This window comes from Capricornis sumatraensis, chromosome 1, assembly GCF_032405125.1.
Source record: "Capricornis sumatraensis isolate serow.1 chromosome 1, serow.2, whole genome shotgun sequence".
Lineage (NCBI taxonomy): Eukaryota > Metazoa > Chordata > Mammalia > Artiodactyla > Bovidae > Capricornis > Capricornis sumatraensis.
This window is the reverse complement of record NC_091069.1, coordinates 174,457,944-174,475,078: the sequence shown is the minus strand read 5'-3', so window position 1 is coordinate 174,475,078 and position 17,135 is coordinate 174,457,944. Positions and strand designations below refer to the sequence as shown.

Sequence of the window (17,135 nt, the reverse complement as noted above, 5' to 3'; positions counted from 1 at the left end):
GCAGTCAGAGGCGGGAGTCTGGTCCCAGGGCACATTCCCAGACTTCAGCATCTGTCTGGCAGAGCCCCCTCATGGCACCCCCAGGCGTGGCCCCTCAGAGGAGCCCTGTGTCTGGGCTGGTACCCCATCTCTGGCCCAGAGAGGGCTCCAATCACAGGCTTGGACGTGGGGGCACAAGGGCTGGGGCTGGCCGGGGGCTTGGGGCTGAGAGCTGCCTTTGAAGAAGCGTTTTCAGTTCAGGGCGGGCTTTGTAGTGATGGGATGTGATTTGAGGTCAACAACAACTTGAGTCTTGATAACACTGTGGGCTTAAAGGGACCTGAAGGTGAAGCAGCCAGGCGGACAGAGCCACTCACTTCCTAATTTGGATGAGGCTTGTTTGCTGGTATTTCACATTCTTGGGTTGTGGAGAGAAGGGGGGTGGTGCATAAATCCTGCCATCTGGGGCCTTTCAGTATTTGGAATTCTCAGATGGGCCAGTTTATACCTAGAGAAGAGATGGGGGTGAACGGGTCTTTTCCATGACCCCTCCATTTGGTCTGAAATGTTTTCATAAATTCCAGTCCTGAACAAGAGCTCCAAGGATAGCAGGCTTCCCTCACCCCACTCTCGTGGCCGGCGCTGCAGTAGAGCCTGGCCTGAGCTCAAGGCTGAGGCTGGTGGCCCTGGACAGGGCAGGGTGCATGGCTCCCTGGGAGTAGAGGGCGGCCACCCCAGAGGCCTGGAGGACAAGTCCTGTCAAATCCTGATCAGCTGAGACAGAAGCACTCCCCTGGCTGCACGGCCCTCCTCCTGTCCTCTGACAGCACCCCTCTCCACCCCCTCCCTCACCCTTCATCTGGCTTCCTTCCTTCCTCTTAAAAACCCTAACGAAGTACTTGAAGATAGCATTATCCCTCTCAGCTCACGATGGAGTTTCTCTCTTCACTCTGCAACTCAGACAGCACATCTGGGCTGGCTGAGCATTTTGACTCTAACTGCTGAAGGAGTAAAGGGGAAACTGGCTCAGAGAGAGGAAAAGGGTTTATTTTCTGCTAATGTGTTGACATGATAGCTTTTCCACGTGAAAATCCTCAGTTTGGTAGGGGCCTCCAGAAGTCATCTCATCCATTCCCCCCGTCTCTGCTCATTCTGGCCGTCCACACACAGGAGGGCATGGGGGATCACCAAGATGGGCTGAGATGTCCAGAGCAGAGGTTGCCAAGCCTTCCCTGACACCTCTGTCGGCCTGTCCTGGTTGGAAAGTGTAGACATAAGACTGACTCAAAACCTTGACCAGGAGTATTTCCCATCTTATCCTGTGATGACTCTCAGAGCAGGACGGAAAGTGAGCTGCTGCCATCCTGGGGACAGGTGTGGTCCCACAGGTCTGCTCACGGTGAGGGGCATGGCTGCACCACCCTTAGGGAAGCCGAGGTTGGGACAGCTGAGGACAATATCCACAGCTGTACAGCTGTTCTGGGACCTGCATGGAAACTGCAGAGCCACCGAGAGTTGCTTATAAACAATTCACTGGACGAAGCAGTGAAAGCATACCTCAACCCTGGTCTCAGACACAGCCCCAAGCCCTTAGACACAGGCTGCTCATACCCAGGGTGCTGGCTGGGTTATATCTGCTGGGCACCGAGAGCCTTTTACACTGGCTACTCCAGTATTGCCTCCCACAGAAACCACCTCAGATGGACAGTTTAGGTCCAAAGCTGAAGAAGAAGAAATGATTTTAAAAGGCCAGCACAAGAAGTTTGGTGGGGGGACAGGATTATAGAGATAGCCCCAAGTCCAACCTTTAAAAATATTCTAAATAGTTGTAATTCCTCTTTGAAAAATAAGAATAGCTTGCATTAGCTGAACACCACGTGCCTGACTTAGGCATCTTATTCTTTTCACTCCTTTAATTCTCCTAACCAGTATACTGCCCACGTAACAGAGAAGTTAAGGGCTTTACCAGAGGTTGCACAGCTAATTAGTAACAAAGCTGGTCTTGGAATGTAGGCAGTTGAGTTCCAATGCCTAGACCACTCTGCTCCACCACCTCTTAGTTATCGTAATTCTTGTTAGCGCGTCAGCATACTGGGCCTCCCCTGGTCAACTTCCCCGAGAGCGTTGCCTGTGAAGGGAAAAGGGTAATGGCTGTTCATTCCTCGACACTGTCAACAGCTGTCAAGAGGCTGGAAGACTGGTGGTGGGCTCTGGGCTGGTGAATTTTGGTGTTTTCACTGCAGTGGAGGAAGCCGACCTTGAAACAGGCCTGCTGCCTTGCCAAGGTAGGGAGGGGGCTTGGTTTCAGAGCAGCAACTGCACTCTGTCCACCGTCCCTTCGCTAGCGCTTCGCTCTCCAAATCTTCAGGCACCCAGGTCAAACACAGACCCAGGAGAAAGCCTAGGGTAAAGCCTTGTCAGTGACCACTTCCACAAACCCCACCGCAGGGAGTAGGGCCTCTGAGAGGTGTGAGTGAATCTGCTCTCAATAGACCTGGGAGAGAGGACACACGGACACAGTGATAAACCTCTTCCAGCCAAGTGCCGGTGATGAGCAGGAGGAGAGGGAGCTGAGTGCTGGGCCACAGGGAGAGGCTGGTGGTGAAAGGGCTGGACCTTGATCTGAAGCTTGGAGGTGGGCAGGGCTCCCAGCAGGAGAGGGGGGTGTGGGCTTCCCAGATCGGAGCGCAGCAGCCGAGGAGGCCAGCTCCCAGCTGCCAGCATCCTCCAGGCTGCAGAGGGAGGTGAGGTCCATTCCATCCTCTTTCATGCTGAAGAACTCAATTCTAAAGACAGCAAGAGCCCTGTAAGAGCTGGGAATGGGAGCGACAGACACAAAGCTGGGATTTAGGGGCTTTGATTGATTCTGTGCCCAAAGACAAGGAAAGGGTGTCCTGAAGAGGTTGGGGAGAAGCATCGTGAGGCCTGGACTAGCAAGGTCGCCATGGCCACAGACAGGACATGACTGGTTTAAGAAGCAAGGGCAGAGTTAACAGAACCTGGTGCCTAGGTTGAAACAGGGTTGAGGGGGCAGGGGTTTGGTAAGGAAGACGAGGGGGTTCAGGACCACTGAGTGTCTGTGTTGGGGTGACTGGGTTGCAGTGATGGCATCAGTGGAAATAAGGAAGCTGGCATTTTGAGGTGTTTGTAGGGAGAAAGGGGTTGCTAAGTGGGTTTCTCCATCCTTCACACCCCTCTGAGTATCCTCTCCACCCCCACCTCCCTGACTCAGCACCCTTCTCGCTCCACTGCACTGAACCGTGTGCTGTTACCTCGGCTAGGATCAAGGTTCACTTCCTCCAAGCCTCAGTCCCAGACTGTGGTCCCCAGGCCTTTGGCCATGACAGACCCTTGTGCTCTCCCGCCATCAGTATGCATGTCTGTGACCTGCTGCTAGTGGATACTGTTTATAGGTTTCAGGGGGAGCTTCTCTGAACTCTGTAGCTTGAATAGGGCTCACAGCCCACGGGCCCCACAGAACATGATTATGTTCACTCCATCTAGTGCCAAGAGAGCAGAAGAGGTGTGGTGACAGTTAGTTGAGTTGACTGCATTCTTGGAGGGACCTGTGGAAGTGTCCTTGCTTTCTGCATCTCCCAGAGCCACAAGGCAGACGGTGCTCACTTGCAGCAGCTGGGCCTGCCCTTGGGCCTGCAGGGTGGCCTCACCAGGCCCTTCTGCAGCAGAGCTGCTCAGGCCTTGGCCCAGGCCTGGGAGGCCCGAGGCCAGACAGGGAGCTCTGTGCCGCTGCTGAGAATTTCTTTCATCTTTATGCCTTACTTTCTGTCCCCAGACCAGGTTTCTTCCCCTGGCAAGCATTTCTCCTCATCTATTAACGAGGATTCATTTTTGTTGTGTTGTCAATGAATGATTTATTTTTTATTGCCATCAGTGTGGGATCTTGCAAAGGCTTTTTCAAAACCTATGTAAGTCCGTCCCACAAAACACAAGGATCCACACCACACTTACTATGTGCAAGGCAGTATTCCAGCCCATTTCACTGGATGCATAATCCACTTGAAGAATTCTGAGTTAAGAATTTCTTTCCCTTTTAGAAACCATATTATCTCTTTCAAGGGTCAGTTATGTTTGATTAAGTGTTCATGACTTTTTCTGGCATATATCCTACCGGATCACCTGTTCCAGAAATATGCCTTGGTCAGTCTCAGAATGAATTTTTTTAAACTGACAGTATTCCAGGCTCAGGAAAAACATTCACAATAGTCACAGGCACTGCCCTCCAACAGCTAGGGTGGGAGAGAGGCACGTGTTTCATAATGGCCTTGGGAGGCGAACTCAGGGCACAGAAGAGGCCCATCTATGGCTGAGGGTGCTTCAAGATGGCCCTGTCCCCAAGGAGGTGACCCGGAGCTGAGCAGCACTGTCCTGGTGAGCCAGGGGCCCTGACACAGAGAACAGCCTCAGCAGAGCCTCTGGGGCTTGGGGCCACTCCCTCCACCTCACACACCCCACCTCCCCCTCTCCCCACACACTCAGAACACAGGCAGGATGGGGGGAGGCGCCTCCAGACCCTATGACCCTGAGGGGCGCTCCCCAGGCGGGTTCTAGCTGAGCCGTTCATTGGATCCCTGCTTCCCATCCCCCTCACCTTCTTTCTTCTCAAAATTCCCCACCAGACTGAGGCTTCTCAAAAAAACTCTGGGAAACGGTTTTTCTTCTGGAGGTCAGGAATAAGCTGTCCCACAGGAAATACCAGATTCTTCAATCTGGGCTAGCCCAGCCTCCAAGCCTGCCGGGGCCCTCCCCCAACCCACACACATGGCCAGGGGTCTGGGCTGTGAGCAGCTTGGAAAAGCTGCCTTCATGATACCCCACCCCTCCCCCAGGCTCCCACCCCAGCTCCCGCTGTGAAGGGCGAGGGCTCTGGTCTGCATGTTCCACCTCTTCTGGGGTCTCACTACTGTTTTGTGCCATTTTGGTTTAAGGCTGAAGGCAGCTGCGGGGCTGAAGCTGAGAGACAATCAGAGATTCAACCAGGAGGTTCGTTGGGAGTGGGCCTTAGCCTCAGACTGAAGAAAAACAGCAGGATGGGGTCCGTGTCTTCTAAGCCTCAAGTTTGGAGGCCAGAAGTCATCTTCTCATGCCCCTGCCTCTCGGATGAATGGGAACTTCTCTCTCTAGAAGATAGTTTCTCTCATTCCCTGATTTCTGTGCCTCATAGTTCTCACTTTCAAGACAGAATTCCTGAAAATCCAGCCTAAATCCTTTCTGTGGCAGTTTCTGCAAATTCTGTGCCTAACCACAGGGGACAGAGACCCTGAGGCATTGCTGTACCATGTAGGAGAGTGCAGGGAGGCCCTGCTGAGGGATGGGGTCTAAATGAGAGTGTAGGAGGGGGTGCAGATCAGCCATCCTGCCCCACGGAGTTGGTGGAACTGAGGTTTCCCTGTTGAAGACTTCACCCAGGTGCCAGGAAGTAAACACTTCTATCTCGCTTTCTCCTCCAGCCTCGGTAAGATTCTCTGTGCAGAACTGACATCACCCTTCCTCTCTCTGAGTGTCCTTGTATTTGTCGGTCAAGTCTGTGTGTCTGTCTAACGGGGGTGCAGGTACTTTTTCGATCAAGGGTCGTGCCTCGGCACGCTCACACCTGGGACGCACAGAGCTCTGCTGGCTCAGGACCAGTGATTTGTGCCGGGCAGTGTGTGGAGAGGGCGGTGGCCAGAGCCGGTGGCTCTGGCTGCGTCCTCCTCCTCATGTGGTGCCAGCTGCCATGACAACAGGGTGGCTTCGAGCAGGCTGCTGTGCTGCTGGCTTGGGTGTGTGTCTGTGGCGGGAGCGAGAGCGCTGCTGCCCCCCTGCCTGGCCCAGCAGGCCCAGTCCTCGGGTGCTCTCTCCCCACCCCCTCAGGGAAACTCCCCAAAGGGGTCCCTCAGAGAAGGAGCCGGCCCTGGGGTGAGACAGCCCAGGTGGGCGAGGACCAGACTCCTGAGCGTACACCCAACCTGACCCTTCCTTCCCTCAGCCGGGCCGGAAGAGGCGTGCTGGGGCAAGGGCAGACCTGCGGGAAAGAGAGCTGTCCCATCCCTCTCTGAGGGGACCAAAAGACCCTACCCTGGGGGAAGCAGCCCCGCAGTGCCCCTCTCCCAGCCCAGGGCCCCTCGTCAGCCAGGAGCGTCAGCTCAGATACCGTTCCTGAAAAGTCAGCTCCAGAGTCCCTGGCTGGTCTCTGTCTCCCTCCAGCAGATCTGCCCACAGGCCAGTGTCCCTGCTGGGCAGAGGCTCCTGCCCTCCTCCACTCACCTGTTTGTTCAGAACATCCTTTTCTAGAATGCATTCGCAAAATCATCGCAGTAAGCTGGCGGAGCGTGCTCACCTGCCTCTGTCCCTACCGCAGTCTGGGGACCTGAACTTGTCTCTCTTGGTGCCGTCCAGTGTGAGGGCCCGGGTCCATCTGCCCCTTGTATTGTGCTACTGCTCTCCAAGGGCAGGGGCTATTTCTCTCTCTTCTTCTTACCTTGCCGTTGTGTATTTCTATGAGAGAACGCGCTGGAAGCGGGGGTTGGGTGTATCTAAAGTGAAAGTGAAAGTGAGGTCGCTCAGTCGTGTCCAACTCTTTGCGACCCCGTGGACTGTAGCCCATCAGGTTCCTCCGTCCATGGGCTTCTTCAGGCAAGAGTACTGGAGTGGGTTGCCATTTCCTTCTCCAGGGGAATCTTCCTGACCCAGGGATTGAACCCAGGTCTGCATTGCGGGCAGACGCTTTACCCTCTGAGCCGCCAGGGAAGCCCTGGGTGTATCTATAGGGATCAGTTATTTTGGATCCGGGTTATCTGTGGGCTCTGATGAGGAGAGTGGGTTGGTTCCCGCAGGACCTCTGACTTCTGGGCTCCCCGGATGCCTGTGTGAAGCACACTCGCTGTGATACTTCCTGTGCCAGGCAGATGATGGGCTCAGACCTGCTCCACTCAACACATCTTCCTCCTCCCCACAGGCTCCTTGTGCTCCGTCTCCATCGAGAAGGCACTGCCCGAGGACAGAGGCTTGTACAAGTGTGTAGCCAAGAACAGTGCCGGCCAGGCTGAGTCCTCCTGCCAAGTCACCGTGGACGGTAGGTGGTGCCCACCCACCACGGCCCCACACAGAGTCCCACTTATCAGCGCCCACCATCCCTGAACAGATCTGCACCCAAAGCAGCCATCCCTGCCAGAGGCATCTCATCATGGGTGACGAACCATCTTTTGCAAAACGAGACAGGAAGTGAAACGGCAGCTCTGCCTGATGGTTCCTTGTGGCCGTGCAGCCCTGCCCTCAGCTGGGAGGAGGGCTGCTCACCTTGTGGGCCCCCTCCCCGGTCCTAACCGCCCCCCACCCATGCCAGGCAGGGAAGCGGGACACAAGACAGGAGGAGAAAGGAGAAAAGACACACCCACAGGAAAATGACTACATAGTATTTTACAAGCCGAAACAAACAAGTGTCAGTGCTGGCTGGACAGACCCGTGAGGCGGGAGCAGAGTGGGGGCCAAGTGGGGGCACTTCTTCCAGGAGGTGAGTCAGGGGCTGAGGCTTTGGGTAGAGGGGACGGGCCCGCCTCTGTGATTAGAGAGGAATAATTGTAGTGTAGCAGAGGGAGGGGATGAGAGGCGTGAGGGCAGAGCGTCCTGCCAGGGCTGAGTGGAGCTTCCCGTGAGGAGGGGTCGAGCCCAGTCCTGTGGGAATTTGTCCTAAAGACACGCGGGTGGCGTGTGTGTGAGCCTCCTGCTCCCCTCTGCGTCGGTTAGAATTAGATCTGGAAGGAGGCTAGATGGCTTAGGCCACCGCCTCCACTTGACATGACAGGGCACCGGGCCGTCCAGGGAAGGGAAGGCATCCCTCGTGAGGTTTGCTGCTCTGTTAGGGCCAAGCTAAGGCCAGAGTCCCATCTGGGGACCCACGATCCAGGGCCCATTCTTAGTATTTTGTTACTTGCCTGCAATGGTCTACAAAGGTAGTTTGGGGAAACAATTTCTTGCCTTTGAAATGCCTGGCTGGTAACTATCAGTGACATGTTAAAAGCTAGTGTCCAAATAAGGCATCTTGAAGACCAGCTTTGTTGTTCCTCTGCCTGTGAACACGATCACTTGACTTCTAAACTCTTAACCTGTTTCACAAGATGTGGAATCGTTGTCTCTGTTCTGGATATTGTAATGTGATTTCCTGATCGTGAAAGCCAAGATCATGATACACAATGAGCGAGAGAAAAGGAAGGAGAGACTTAACAACCAAAGTCTTTAAACATACACACACGCACACACCAGTGGCAACACAAATTAAATTGTCGGTTGCCAATAGTAAACCTGAGATTGCAAAATGCTGTGTGTGTCTCCCTGGAGTTCTGTGAATGTGTTTGTCACAGAGAATCTGAGTTCAAGGGAGCAGATTTGATGGGTCAAAGTGTACAGTTAGTTCTGAAGGGGGTTTGAAGCACGTGTTTTGAGGCTAAGGGGCTGCTGCTCCTGATTCCCCCTGTCACCCACCCAGGTCAGATCCTGTTTCTTTCTAGACAGGTGCCGTAGAATAGTGTTGCTGGAAACTTGGCCTCAGAAGCCTATTTCAAATAGCCCATACTTAGGAGCCATGCTGATTTCACAAGGAAGCCCCGCTTGCTGGTGAGGTTCTATGCTTTTGGAACCCCTGGCCTCTTTGGGTCCTATTCACATGTCCAGCTGAAGGCAGGACAGCAGTTCATTCTTATCTGCAAAGTGTCAGCACCTTTTCCAGAAAGAGCAAAATGGTTTATTTTTAAAACCAAACTTTGTTTTCAAAGTAAAATTTCCTTTCTCCTTATAGAATACACTTGGGGATATTTTTAAAGGTTTGGGGAATTCATTCTGCAACTCAAGGCACTTTTGTTGCCCCCAAGTTGGTCTTCTTAGTAGACTCCCTTGCTGCTGCTGCTGCTAAGTCTCTTCAGTCGTGTCCGACTGCGTGCGACCCCATAGACGGCAGCCTACCAGGCTCCCCTGTCCCTGGGATTCTCCAGGCAAGAACACTGCAGTGGGTTGCCATTTCCTTCTCCAATGCATTAAAGTGAAAAGTGAATGGGAAGTCGCTCAGTCATGTCTGACTCTTAGCGACCCCATGGACTGCAGCCCACCAGGCTCCTCTGTCCATGGGATTTTCCAGGCAAGAGTACTGGAGTGGGGGTGCCATTGCCTTCTCCATATCACATTCTAGTAAGCTCAAAATCCCTTCTGCAAAATAGACTCCCTTGCTGCCTCCATGAACCTTGACCATCATAATTTATCTGTGGTTCCTTTGGAGGGGCCCTTGCAGGGTTTGCCCTCAAACTACAGATTGGGAGTTGGGTCTTAGGAGAAGAGCTAGGAAAGAGATCAGAGGGAAACCGGCTGAGATAACAGGGCTGACTCCAGGTTAACTGGGTTTTGTTTTATATTTTTTCAAAGAGAAAAAAGGGCAGCTCCTTCCACACCCACTTTCTTTTCCCTGTTGCTACACATGGAGATATGTTCTTGTCCTGCACGTGAGTTGCTTTCTTGCCACATTTAGCTTTATCTTTCCATCAAGAGCCACCTCTGAGCACGTGGTTAAGGACTGCAGACTTCTGAGCTGCTCCCTGGCGCCCTCTCAGCATCTCTCCCGCTGTGCTTCTCTCAACTGAATAGGCTTTGAGTCCTGCTCTGTCCCCTGGTCCTCTCAGCTCTCCCCACTCCCTTACTCAATAAGACCTGGTGGTAGTACCCAGTGGGTCCATGCGCCCTTTGATCTTATAGGCAAATTTCTGTGTGTTTGTGGATTAGAGCGTTTTTTAAAAGATAGAGTCCATAGTTTTTACCCATATTCTTAAAATAAGTCATGAATTAAAATAGAGTGAAGAACCACTTGCCCTAAGAAGTAACCTTGACTGAACTTGTAAGCCCAGTCATTGTGCAGGGTCTTCCATTTCTCTCCATCTGCAACTTCCCGCTACACCTCTGGGTAAGACATGTCTTGCATCCCTCCTAAGGGGCTGTAAGGTCCCTCTCCACTAGGGGAACACAGCTGCTGCTGATGTCAGACTGGCCTCGCCTCTGACCGTCACTCACCATCACTCGGGTAGCCTGTGCTGGACACCACTTAGCCTCTACATCTGTGGCCAGTAGAATGATATGTTTCAAGACCTCATGAAAATGACTGGTTCATTGGCTGTTCTGTATTAGCCACACTGCTGCCTCCCTCAGAGGGAGGTAGCCTTTATATGGCGGCACATCTGGCTCTTTTAATCCTGCAGCTTCGGTTGTTTCCTTAAGAAAAAGGGTGCTCTGTGCACTGTCTTGATTATGGTCGTGCCGCCGTTCCGTCCAAGGTAGCAGCAGGCATGTCAGCTTGTACTGCAGAAAGCAGCTGAAGCCTGCAGTGGGTAAGGATTTGTCAGAAAAACCCCAACGAGGAGAAAAGGCTGGGCTTCAAGGCCTGCCATGGCCCAAAACTCTTGTGCATTTTTAGTTTATGCAACAACTGGGCAGGGTATCCTTCTCCTTGGGAAAACCCAGGTTCAGTGAGGGTCAGAAGGCTTCCACAGTCACTCAGACAGTACGAGGAGATGCTGTGTCCCTGACTGTCTCTGATTCCAAAGCCCAGGCCCTTCGAGCCACCCTGCTCAGGGAGTCACAGCATGAGTTACCCTGTTAGGACTTGAACCCAGCTGTGTCTGGTTGTGAAGTCTGCACCTTTCCCTGGACTTTGTGGCGCCCCTGAATAACACTGAAGTTTCCACTCTCTCAGAGAGCCAGATCTCCCTTACCGACACCCCTTCTTGCTGGCAAGCCCTGCACCTCTGTGAGTGGCCCAGGTGAGAGGTGAGAAGGCAAAGCCCTTTGTAGGCCCTGACTCCAAGACAGGGCAGCTCTAGCCGCTCTGTGCCCAGCTGCCCTGCCAAGGGCTTCGGGCCTCAGCCACTTGTGAGATCAGAGGTTTCACAACCATGGAGGGTGGTGTGTGTGTGTGTGATGGGGGGTAGCATTCCAGTGGGCATTCGTTCAGCCAGTACATCAGTGCCCACCCTGCCAGGCACTGCCCCTGGGGCTGAGGTTCAGAGCAGTGAATGAACAGAGCTCCTGGTCTCAGAGCCTTTACACTGGAGTGAGGGAGAGACAGAAACACGGATGAGCAGACAAGTCCTACAGTCCCAGGTGACGACACGTGCTGTGGAGAAAGCAAAACGGGGCAATGGGGAGGGTGAGGCCTGTCTGAACAGAGGCCTGAAGGCGTATGGGAAGGAGTCTCAGCAGTAGGAAGGAAGAGTAAGGGCGGGAAGCTCAGCCCTGAGCTGAGGCTGTGAGCAGGTGCTCCCAGAAAGAGAGCTAAGGAGGCCAGTGTGGCTGAGCACCAGGCCGGGGGCAGAGTGTGGGAAATGAGGCTGAGGACCTGCAAGGTCACGTGGGCTGCAACAGGACACCGGATTTTATTCTAAGTGAGATGGGACAACACTGGACATGGTAAAGGATCCCTCAGGTGGTGACCAGACCCAGGAGGAGGACGAGGGGAGCAGGTGCGAGGTGGCTGCGATGTCCAGGGAGCTTAGACTCCGTGGGAGAGGTGGGAAATGACCAGGCGGATCGTGTCCTGACAGTACAGCTGATCGGGTTTGCTGAGGAACTGGAAGAGGAGAGAAAGGGAAGTCAAAGGTGGCCCTTAGTTTCTGTGAGAGAGCATATGTCAGCGGTGGTACCAGCTACTGGGGTTAGCATGTGGGGGGTAGGGTGGGGGCAGAGTCAAGTATGTGGAGTTTAAGGGGTCCATAAGACATCCATAAGATATCCAAGGGGGCTTATCACGTTGGCCAACATTTAGACGAATCTGGAGTTGAGGCAAGAGTTGGGGCTGGAGGCAGGATATGAGGAGTCAGCTGCATTGAATGTCCTAGGATTAAATGGGGTCCCTAGGGGTGGATTTGGATGGCAGAGAAAAGGAGAGAGCCCAACACTGAGAAACAGGGCAGGACAGTGGTCTGCAAAGGAGACAAAGAGGACTGGCTGCAGTGAGACAGGAAGAAATCGAGGAGAGAGGGTTGTTCTGGAGGCCAGAGAGTGATCATTTCAGCAAGAAAGGATGATGGAGGTCAATACGTCAGATGCCTCTGCCAAGCAGAATAAGATGAGCCTGAGCACTGGCCTTTGGATTTGGCAACTTGGGGTGATTTGTAACTGTGAGAAGGGAGTTTCAGGCCTAACTTGCGGTGTATGCAACCCATGCCTTGGCCCCTAACTGCTGCAATCCACTGCCTCTGTGGCCAGGTAACTCTGCTGATGGCTGAGTTGACTTCGACCCACTCTTCTTTTCCTGGCTTTGATCTGCTCCCACTCCCATTTCTTCTTTATATCAACTCAGGCAGCTAATGTGCATTCAGTTCAGTTCAGTTCAGTTCAGTCGCTCAGTCGTGTCCGACTCTTTACGACCCCATGAATCGCAGCACGCCAGGCCTCCCTGTCCATCACCAACTCCCGGAGTTCACTCAGATTCACTTCCATTGAGTCAGTGATGCCATCCAGCCATCTCATCCTCTATCATCCCCTTCTCCTCCTGCCCCCAATCCCTCCCGGCGTCAGAGTCTTTTCCAATGAGTCAACTCTTCGCATGAGGTGGCCAAAGTACTGGAGTTTCAGCTTTAGCATCATTCCTTCCAAAGAAATCCCAGGGCTGATCTCCTTCAGAATGGACTTATTGGATCTCCTTGCAGTCCAAGGGACTCTCAAGAGTCTTCTCCAACACCACAGTTCCAAAGCATCAATTCTTCGGTGCTCAGCTTTTTTCATAGTCCACATCCATACATGACCGCTGTATTAGGTTGAACTAAATCAAATTCCCATTTTAGCAGGTCAAAAGCACCTGAATATTGGCAAACAGTATGGTTCAACCTGAAACATGGGTATAAAGTACTTAGCATCATACCAGGCATGGACTGGGGCTTCCCAGGTGGTGCTAGTGGTAAAGAACCTGCCTGCCAATGCAGGAGACATGAGACGTGGGTTCAGTCCCTGGGTCGGGAAGATCCCCTAAAGGAAGGCATGGCAACCCACTCCAGTATTCTTGCCTAGGGAATCCCACGGGCAGAGGAGCCTGGTGGGCTACAGTCCATGGGGTCTCAAAGAGTCAGACACGACTGAAGCGACTTAGCACAGATGCCCAGGCATGGACTAAGTACCCAATAAATGCCAGCTGTTACTCCACATCTCATTCCCTCCTCTGGGAGGTGTGGCTGTTCTCATTTTCCTGGTGAAGAAGATCAGGAGCTTGCCCGAGGACTCATGGTCACCAGCCTGCAGAGCTGGGAAGATGCTCATTCTGGTCTGACCTCTCTCTCCTGGCCTTGCCAGCATGCTGCTTGCTCTGGGCCAGAGAGAGAGAGGCCAGCCCCTCTGCCCTACCCATTCTAGGGGCTCCTGGAAGCTCAGACACCCTCCCAGAAGCCTCCCAAGACATCATTCCCCCTACCGAGAGTTGCAGCTCTGGGAATGACCTCTCTTGGGGGAGACAGAAGGAGGAAGGCTGCAGTGGAGGCTGAGCCCAGAGCTAGCTCAGGAGTGGAAGGGGTGAGGTGTTGTCCATATAAGGATGTGTATTTCTCTCTATTTCGAGGCCCCCATCTCCCCACACCACCACCTTCCTCCCCCGTGCTTCTTTGGGGGCACAAACAGGCCAGCAAAGGACTTCCAGCCCTGGGGCCCAGATCTAGAAATGGAGTTCAGTTTCATCACAAGCTGATTAAAATAGACAGAAAATACACGCTGCTCTTAAACTTTTATAACTATTATTTTTATCCCCTGGGCAGCCGTGTGAGCACAAAGCTGGTTCTGATTAAGCACATGGTCCTCCCAGCCCACTCCTGGCTGTGGTTCTCACGGACAGACTGATAGTTAATGGCTTGTGGTACAGGCACAACCCCCAAGGGGGCGGGGGCGCTGCAGAGGAAAGAGGGGGCTCCTCCCACCCCTGCAGTGCTCCACGTCTGCAGGAGTGCCTGGTTTGACAGTGAAAGTTGCGCCCCTTTCCCCAGGGCCAGATGGAAAGATAAGTGCAGGGAACCTCTACAAACAAAACTCAAAGCACAAGACAGTCGTGTCCGACTCTTGGCGACCCCATGGACTGTAGCCCGCCAGGCTCACAAGTCACTGCAAAGCAGTCACCCACGCTCTGAGGACGGATGCAGGGGCAGGAAACATACAGCAGGGCCTCTGGGAGGGCTTTCTGAAGGGGGAGGATTTTAAAGTGGATTTGGGAAGGAGGCCAGGCAATGTGGCAAACAGGAGAAGTGAATGAATAGGTAAATGATCACCGTTGCGTGCCTTCCCTCCCCAGAGTCTTGCAGTGCTGCAAGGCAGAGAAAATAAGTGTCATTTCCTCTGTACAAATGTGGAAATAGAGAGCCGGGGCATGATCCCAGGATTACTGATGACAAAGGCGAAGCTAGAGCCGTCCTCGCTCCTTCCTGATCGCCGTCTCTCTAATGGCGCTCAGAAGCAAAGCCCACCACAACCCCACGAGGAGAGAAGGAATCTCAGCCCCTGTCTGCCTTCCTTCAGGCACTCAGGGAGACTGGGCCTCTCGTCCTCTGCTTGCTTGGGCCTCAGTCTCCCCATCATTAAAATAGAAAGTCTTGATCCTTCTTTACCTCCCTCCTCTGATGCCCTGGAACTCACTGGGAAAAAGGTGGCGAGAAGAGTGCTGATGCCAAGGAAAAGAGGACCCTGTGTACCTACTCTGTCCTCACCACCTCTTCCTTAAAAGCGGGGAAAACAAAGAAATGTCTGGGTGTGCCTTTCTTTGAATTGTTATTGGTGCTGTCAGTGCTGGTCTGGAAGGAAGGGAAGAAGGGAGGGCCTCAGACAAGGGAAACTAGACTCATCTCATAACCTTGGTTTATGGCCGCCTCATCCACAAATGTCAAGGGAAGCATGGACAGGTTTTCCTGACTCTAGCAGTAGTCCCTGAGACCCGCCCCACCTCTGCGCTCACCCACAGACCCACCCACCTGAGGAGAGAGACTAGCAGTTTTCAGCCTGGCGGCATATTATTGACACCTAGCCTCCCCTCCCAGACCAATCAAGTTGGGATCTGGGGAGTGAGATACCAAGGTATAGGTGCTTCTAATGAGCAGCCAAGGTTGAGAAGCAAAGGTTGATAAATATGTACTGAGGATTTTTCTGTAGATGACAATGACCTCTGTTTCTGGGGAGAATACCCAATAAGAGAAAATGAAAGCATCCCTTCCCCATGGCATTTCCTGCTCCTTCATCCATGTCCACAGAGACCAGTGTGGGGGCAGCCCACTGAGGAGACAGGAAACAGGCTGCATCAGCTACGGACAGCGGGTCCCCTGACTCATCATCTGGGGCTTTTTGGCTCTTATGGAAGGTGGCAGAGAATAACACGCAGCTGGGGATGGCGGCAGGGCAGGGGGATTCCTGAAATCACCCAGCTAACAAAGAGTGGGCCGGCCCTGGCGTAGGAAGGCAGCCTACTGGAGTAAAGGAATATATAGGGACAGACCCACGTTCTAGAGCAGGAAAGGCATCCAGTGCCATCTAGAAGGAGCAATGCGTCCTGAGAGGAGCACTGAGTCTGCATGCCAGGGAAGCGTACATGCCCAGCCCCTAGTTCTGGGCTTATGTGCCCACCCGCCAGAGCCCCTAGTGTCCAGTCTAAGGGAGGGCGCATGTTAGCAGCCGGGATTGCCCCACCCTGGAGGAGGGACAGGGAGATGGCCCTTCCTCACCAGCCAAGCCGCAGGAATGTGGCCAAGCATCAGCTGGAAAGTCCCCCCCGCTCCTTTCTCCCTCGTGCTTCCTCTTCAGGGGCAGGAGGAGGATGCACAGGAAGGGGCTCTGAGTGGGGGAGGCTCCCTCCTAGCACGGTCTCTGAAGGGAGTTCCTTGTGGCGAAAATGCTGGAACCTAGTGGTAGCGGCACAGCCAGCTCCTTCTTATCCTGGTCCGTGGGCAGTTTCCTTGCAACTTGCTCCAGTCCGGTCTCTTCAGGGCCCAGTGAGGGCCTTTTCCACTCAGCCCAGCCCAGCACCGTGTTATGCTTGGCAATCCAAAAAAAAAAAAAAAGGCGCAATGTGAGGTTGGCCAGTTAAGCTTTATTTAGGGGAAAATGAGGACTATAACCCAGGAGGCAGCACCTCAGATAGCTCTGAGAAACTACTCCAAAGAGATGGGGGTGGAAATGTAAGTAGATATGAAATTTTGGTGAAGGGTGAATCCATGCAATCAAGCACATATTTTTCCAGAAGGTTTCTGCTAGTCTCGTGAACTTGTGCTTGTGCTAGTCACGAGAAGCAGTCATCACCATGAAGGATTTTAGTGTTTTTCTAGATATGAGGAGATACAAGAATTGGCTCCTAAAATTTGCTCCTGAAAATATGTTTATCTGAAGTCGTGCCCTGCGAGTTTCCTACCCGCTGCCCTCCCAGAGCACAGAGTGCCTCAGCTCTGCTCTCCACCCTGAACTCCTTTCAGGAGGTATTGGGGGTCAGCAGAACCTTATTGAATCTTTGTGGAGGTAGATGGCAAGAGCCCATGGCAAGTGCCAGTTTGTAGTTGACACCCTGCTGCCAAGGGAGGGCTTCCCCTGGCATCATCCACACTTGGCGTGAACGTGAAGAGGGATTGTGGAGGACAGGCCTGAGGAGTCGTGTAGCATTTCAGTTCTGCCCAGAGGCTACCACTGCAGGGTTCCACTGGGTCCGCGTTGGGGAGGGTGCAGAAGCCCCCATGACAGGTCCGAGGTTCAGTCCAGAGCGAGTGAGGCCTGCCGACTGCCTGCTCAGAGGCCTCCATCTGATCTGGAGGTCTGACTGTCAGTGCCCTTGTTCCAAGGGAGTTGGAGAAAACAGAGGCCTCAAGATCCCTCCAGATCACGAGCCCAAGGGCAGCCACCCTCTGCCCTGCTTCCTCTGTTTAAGAGACCTCTCTGCACAGAGCAGGCTTCCGGAAGTCCAGAATGTTTAGCCCAAGTGGGTTAAGAACCAGTGAAGGGAAAGGCAGTGCCTGGTGAGCAGAGGGGCCCTGCTGATGCAATTGTGCTGGCCCGCACCCGCAACAGAGGGGGACATGCTTACCAGCTCCCAGGGTAGCCTGTCCATCCGCCTTCAGGGGGACTTTGCTCTGCACTTGATGTATAAGGCCTGGTGGCACAACTGCTCCTTCTTTGGT

General features: G+C 53.5%; 1 protein-coding gene across 9 annotated transcripts in view; it reads left to right on the top strand.

Moving 5' to 3' along the window:
* The window catches only part of MYLK (myosin light chain kinase), a 190,938-nt gene that overhangs the window by 107,152 nt on the left and 66,651 nt on the right, over positions 1 to 17,135 (top strand). For all 9 annotated transcript variants that reach the window (XM_068970458.1, XM_068970449.1, XM_068970504.1 and 6 more), the window contains one exon: positions 6,935 to 7,051. In XM_068970458.1, the coding sequence (XP_068826559.1) occupies positions 6,935 to 7,051 (117 nt within the window). The remainder of the gene's footprint in view (positions 1 to 6,934; positions 7,052 to 17,135) is intronic.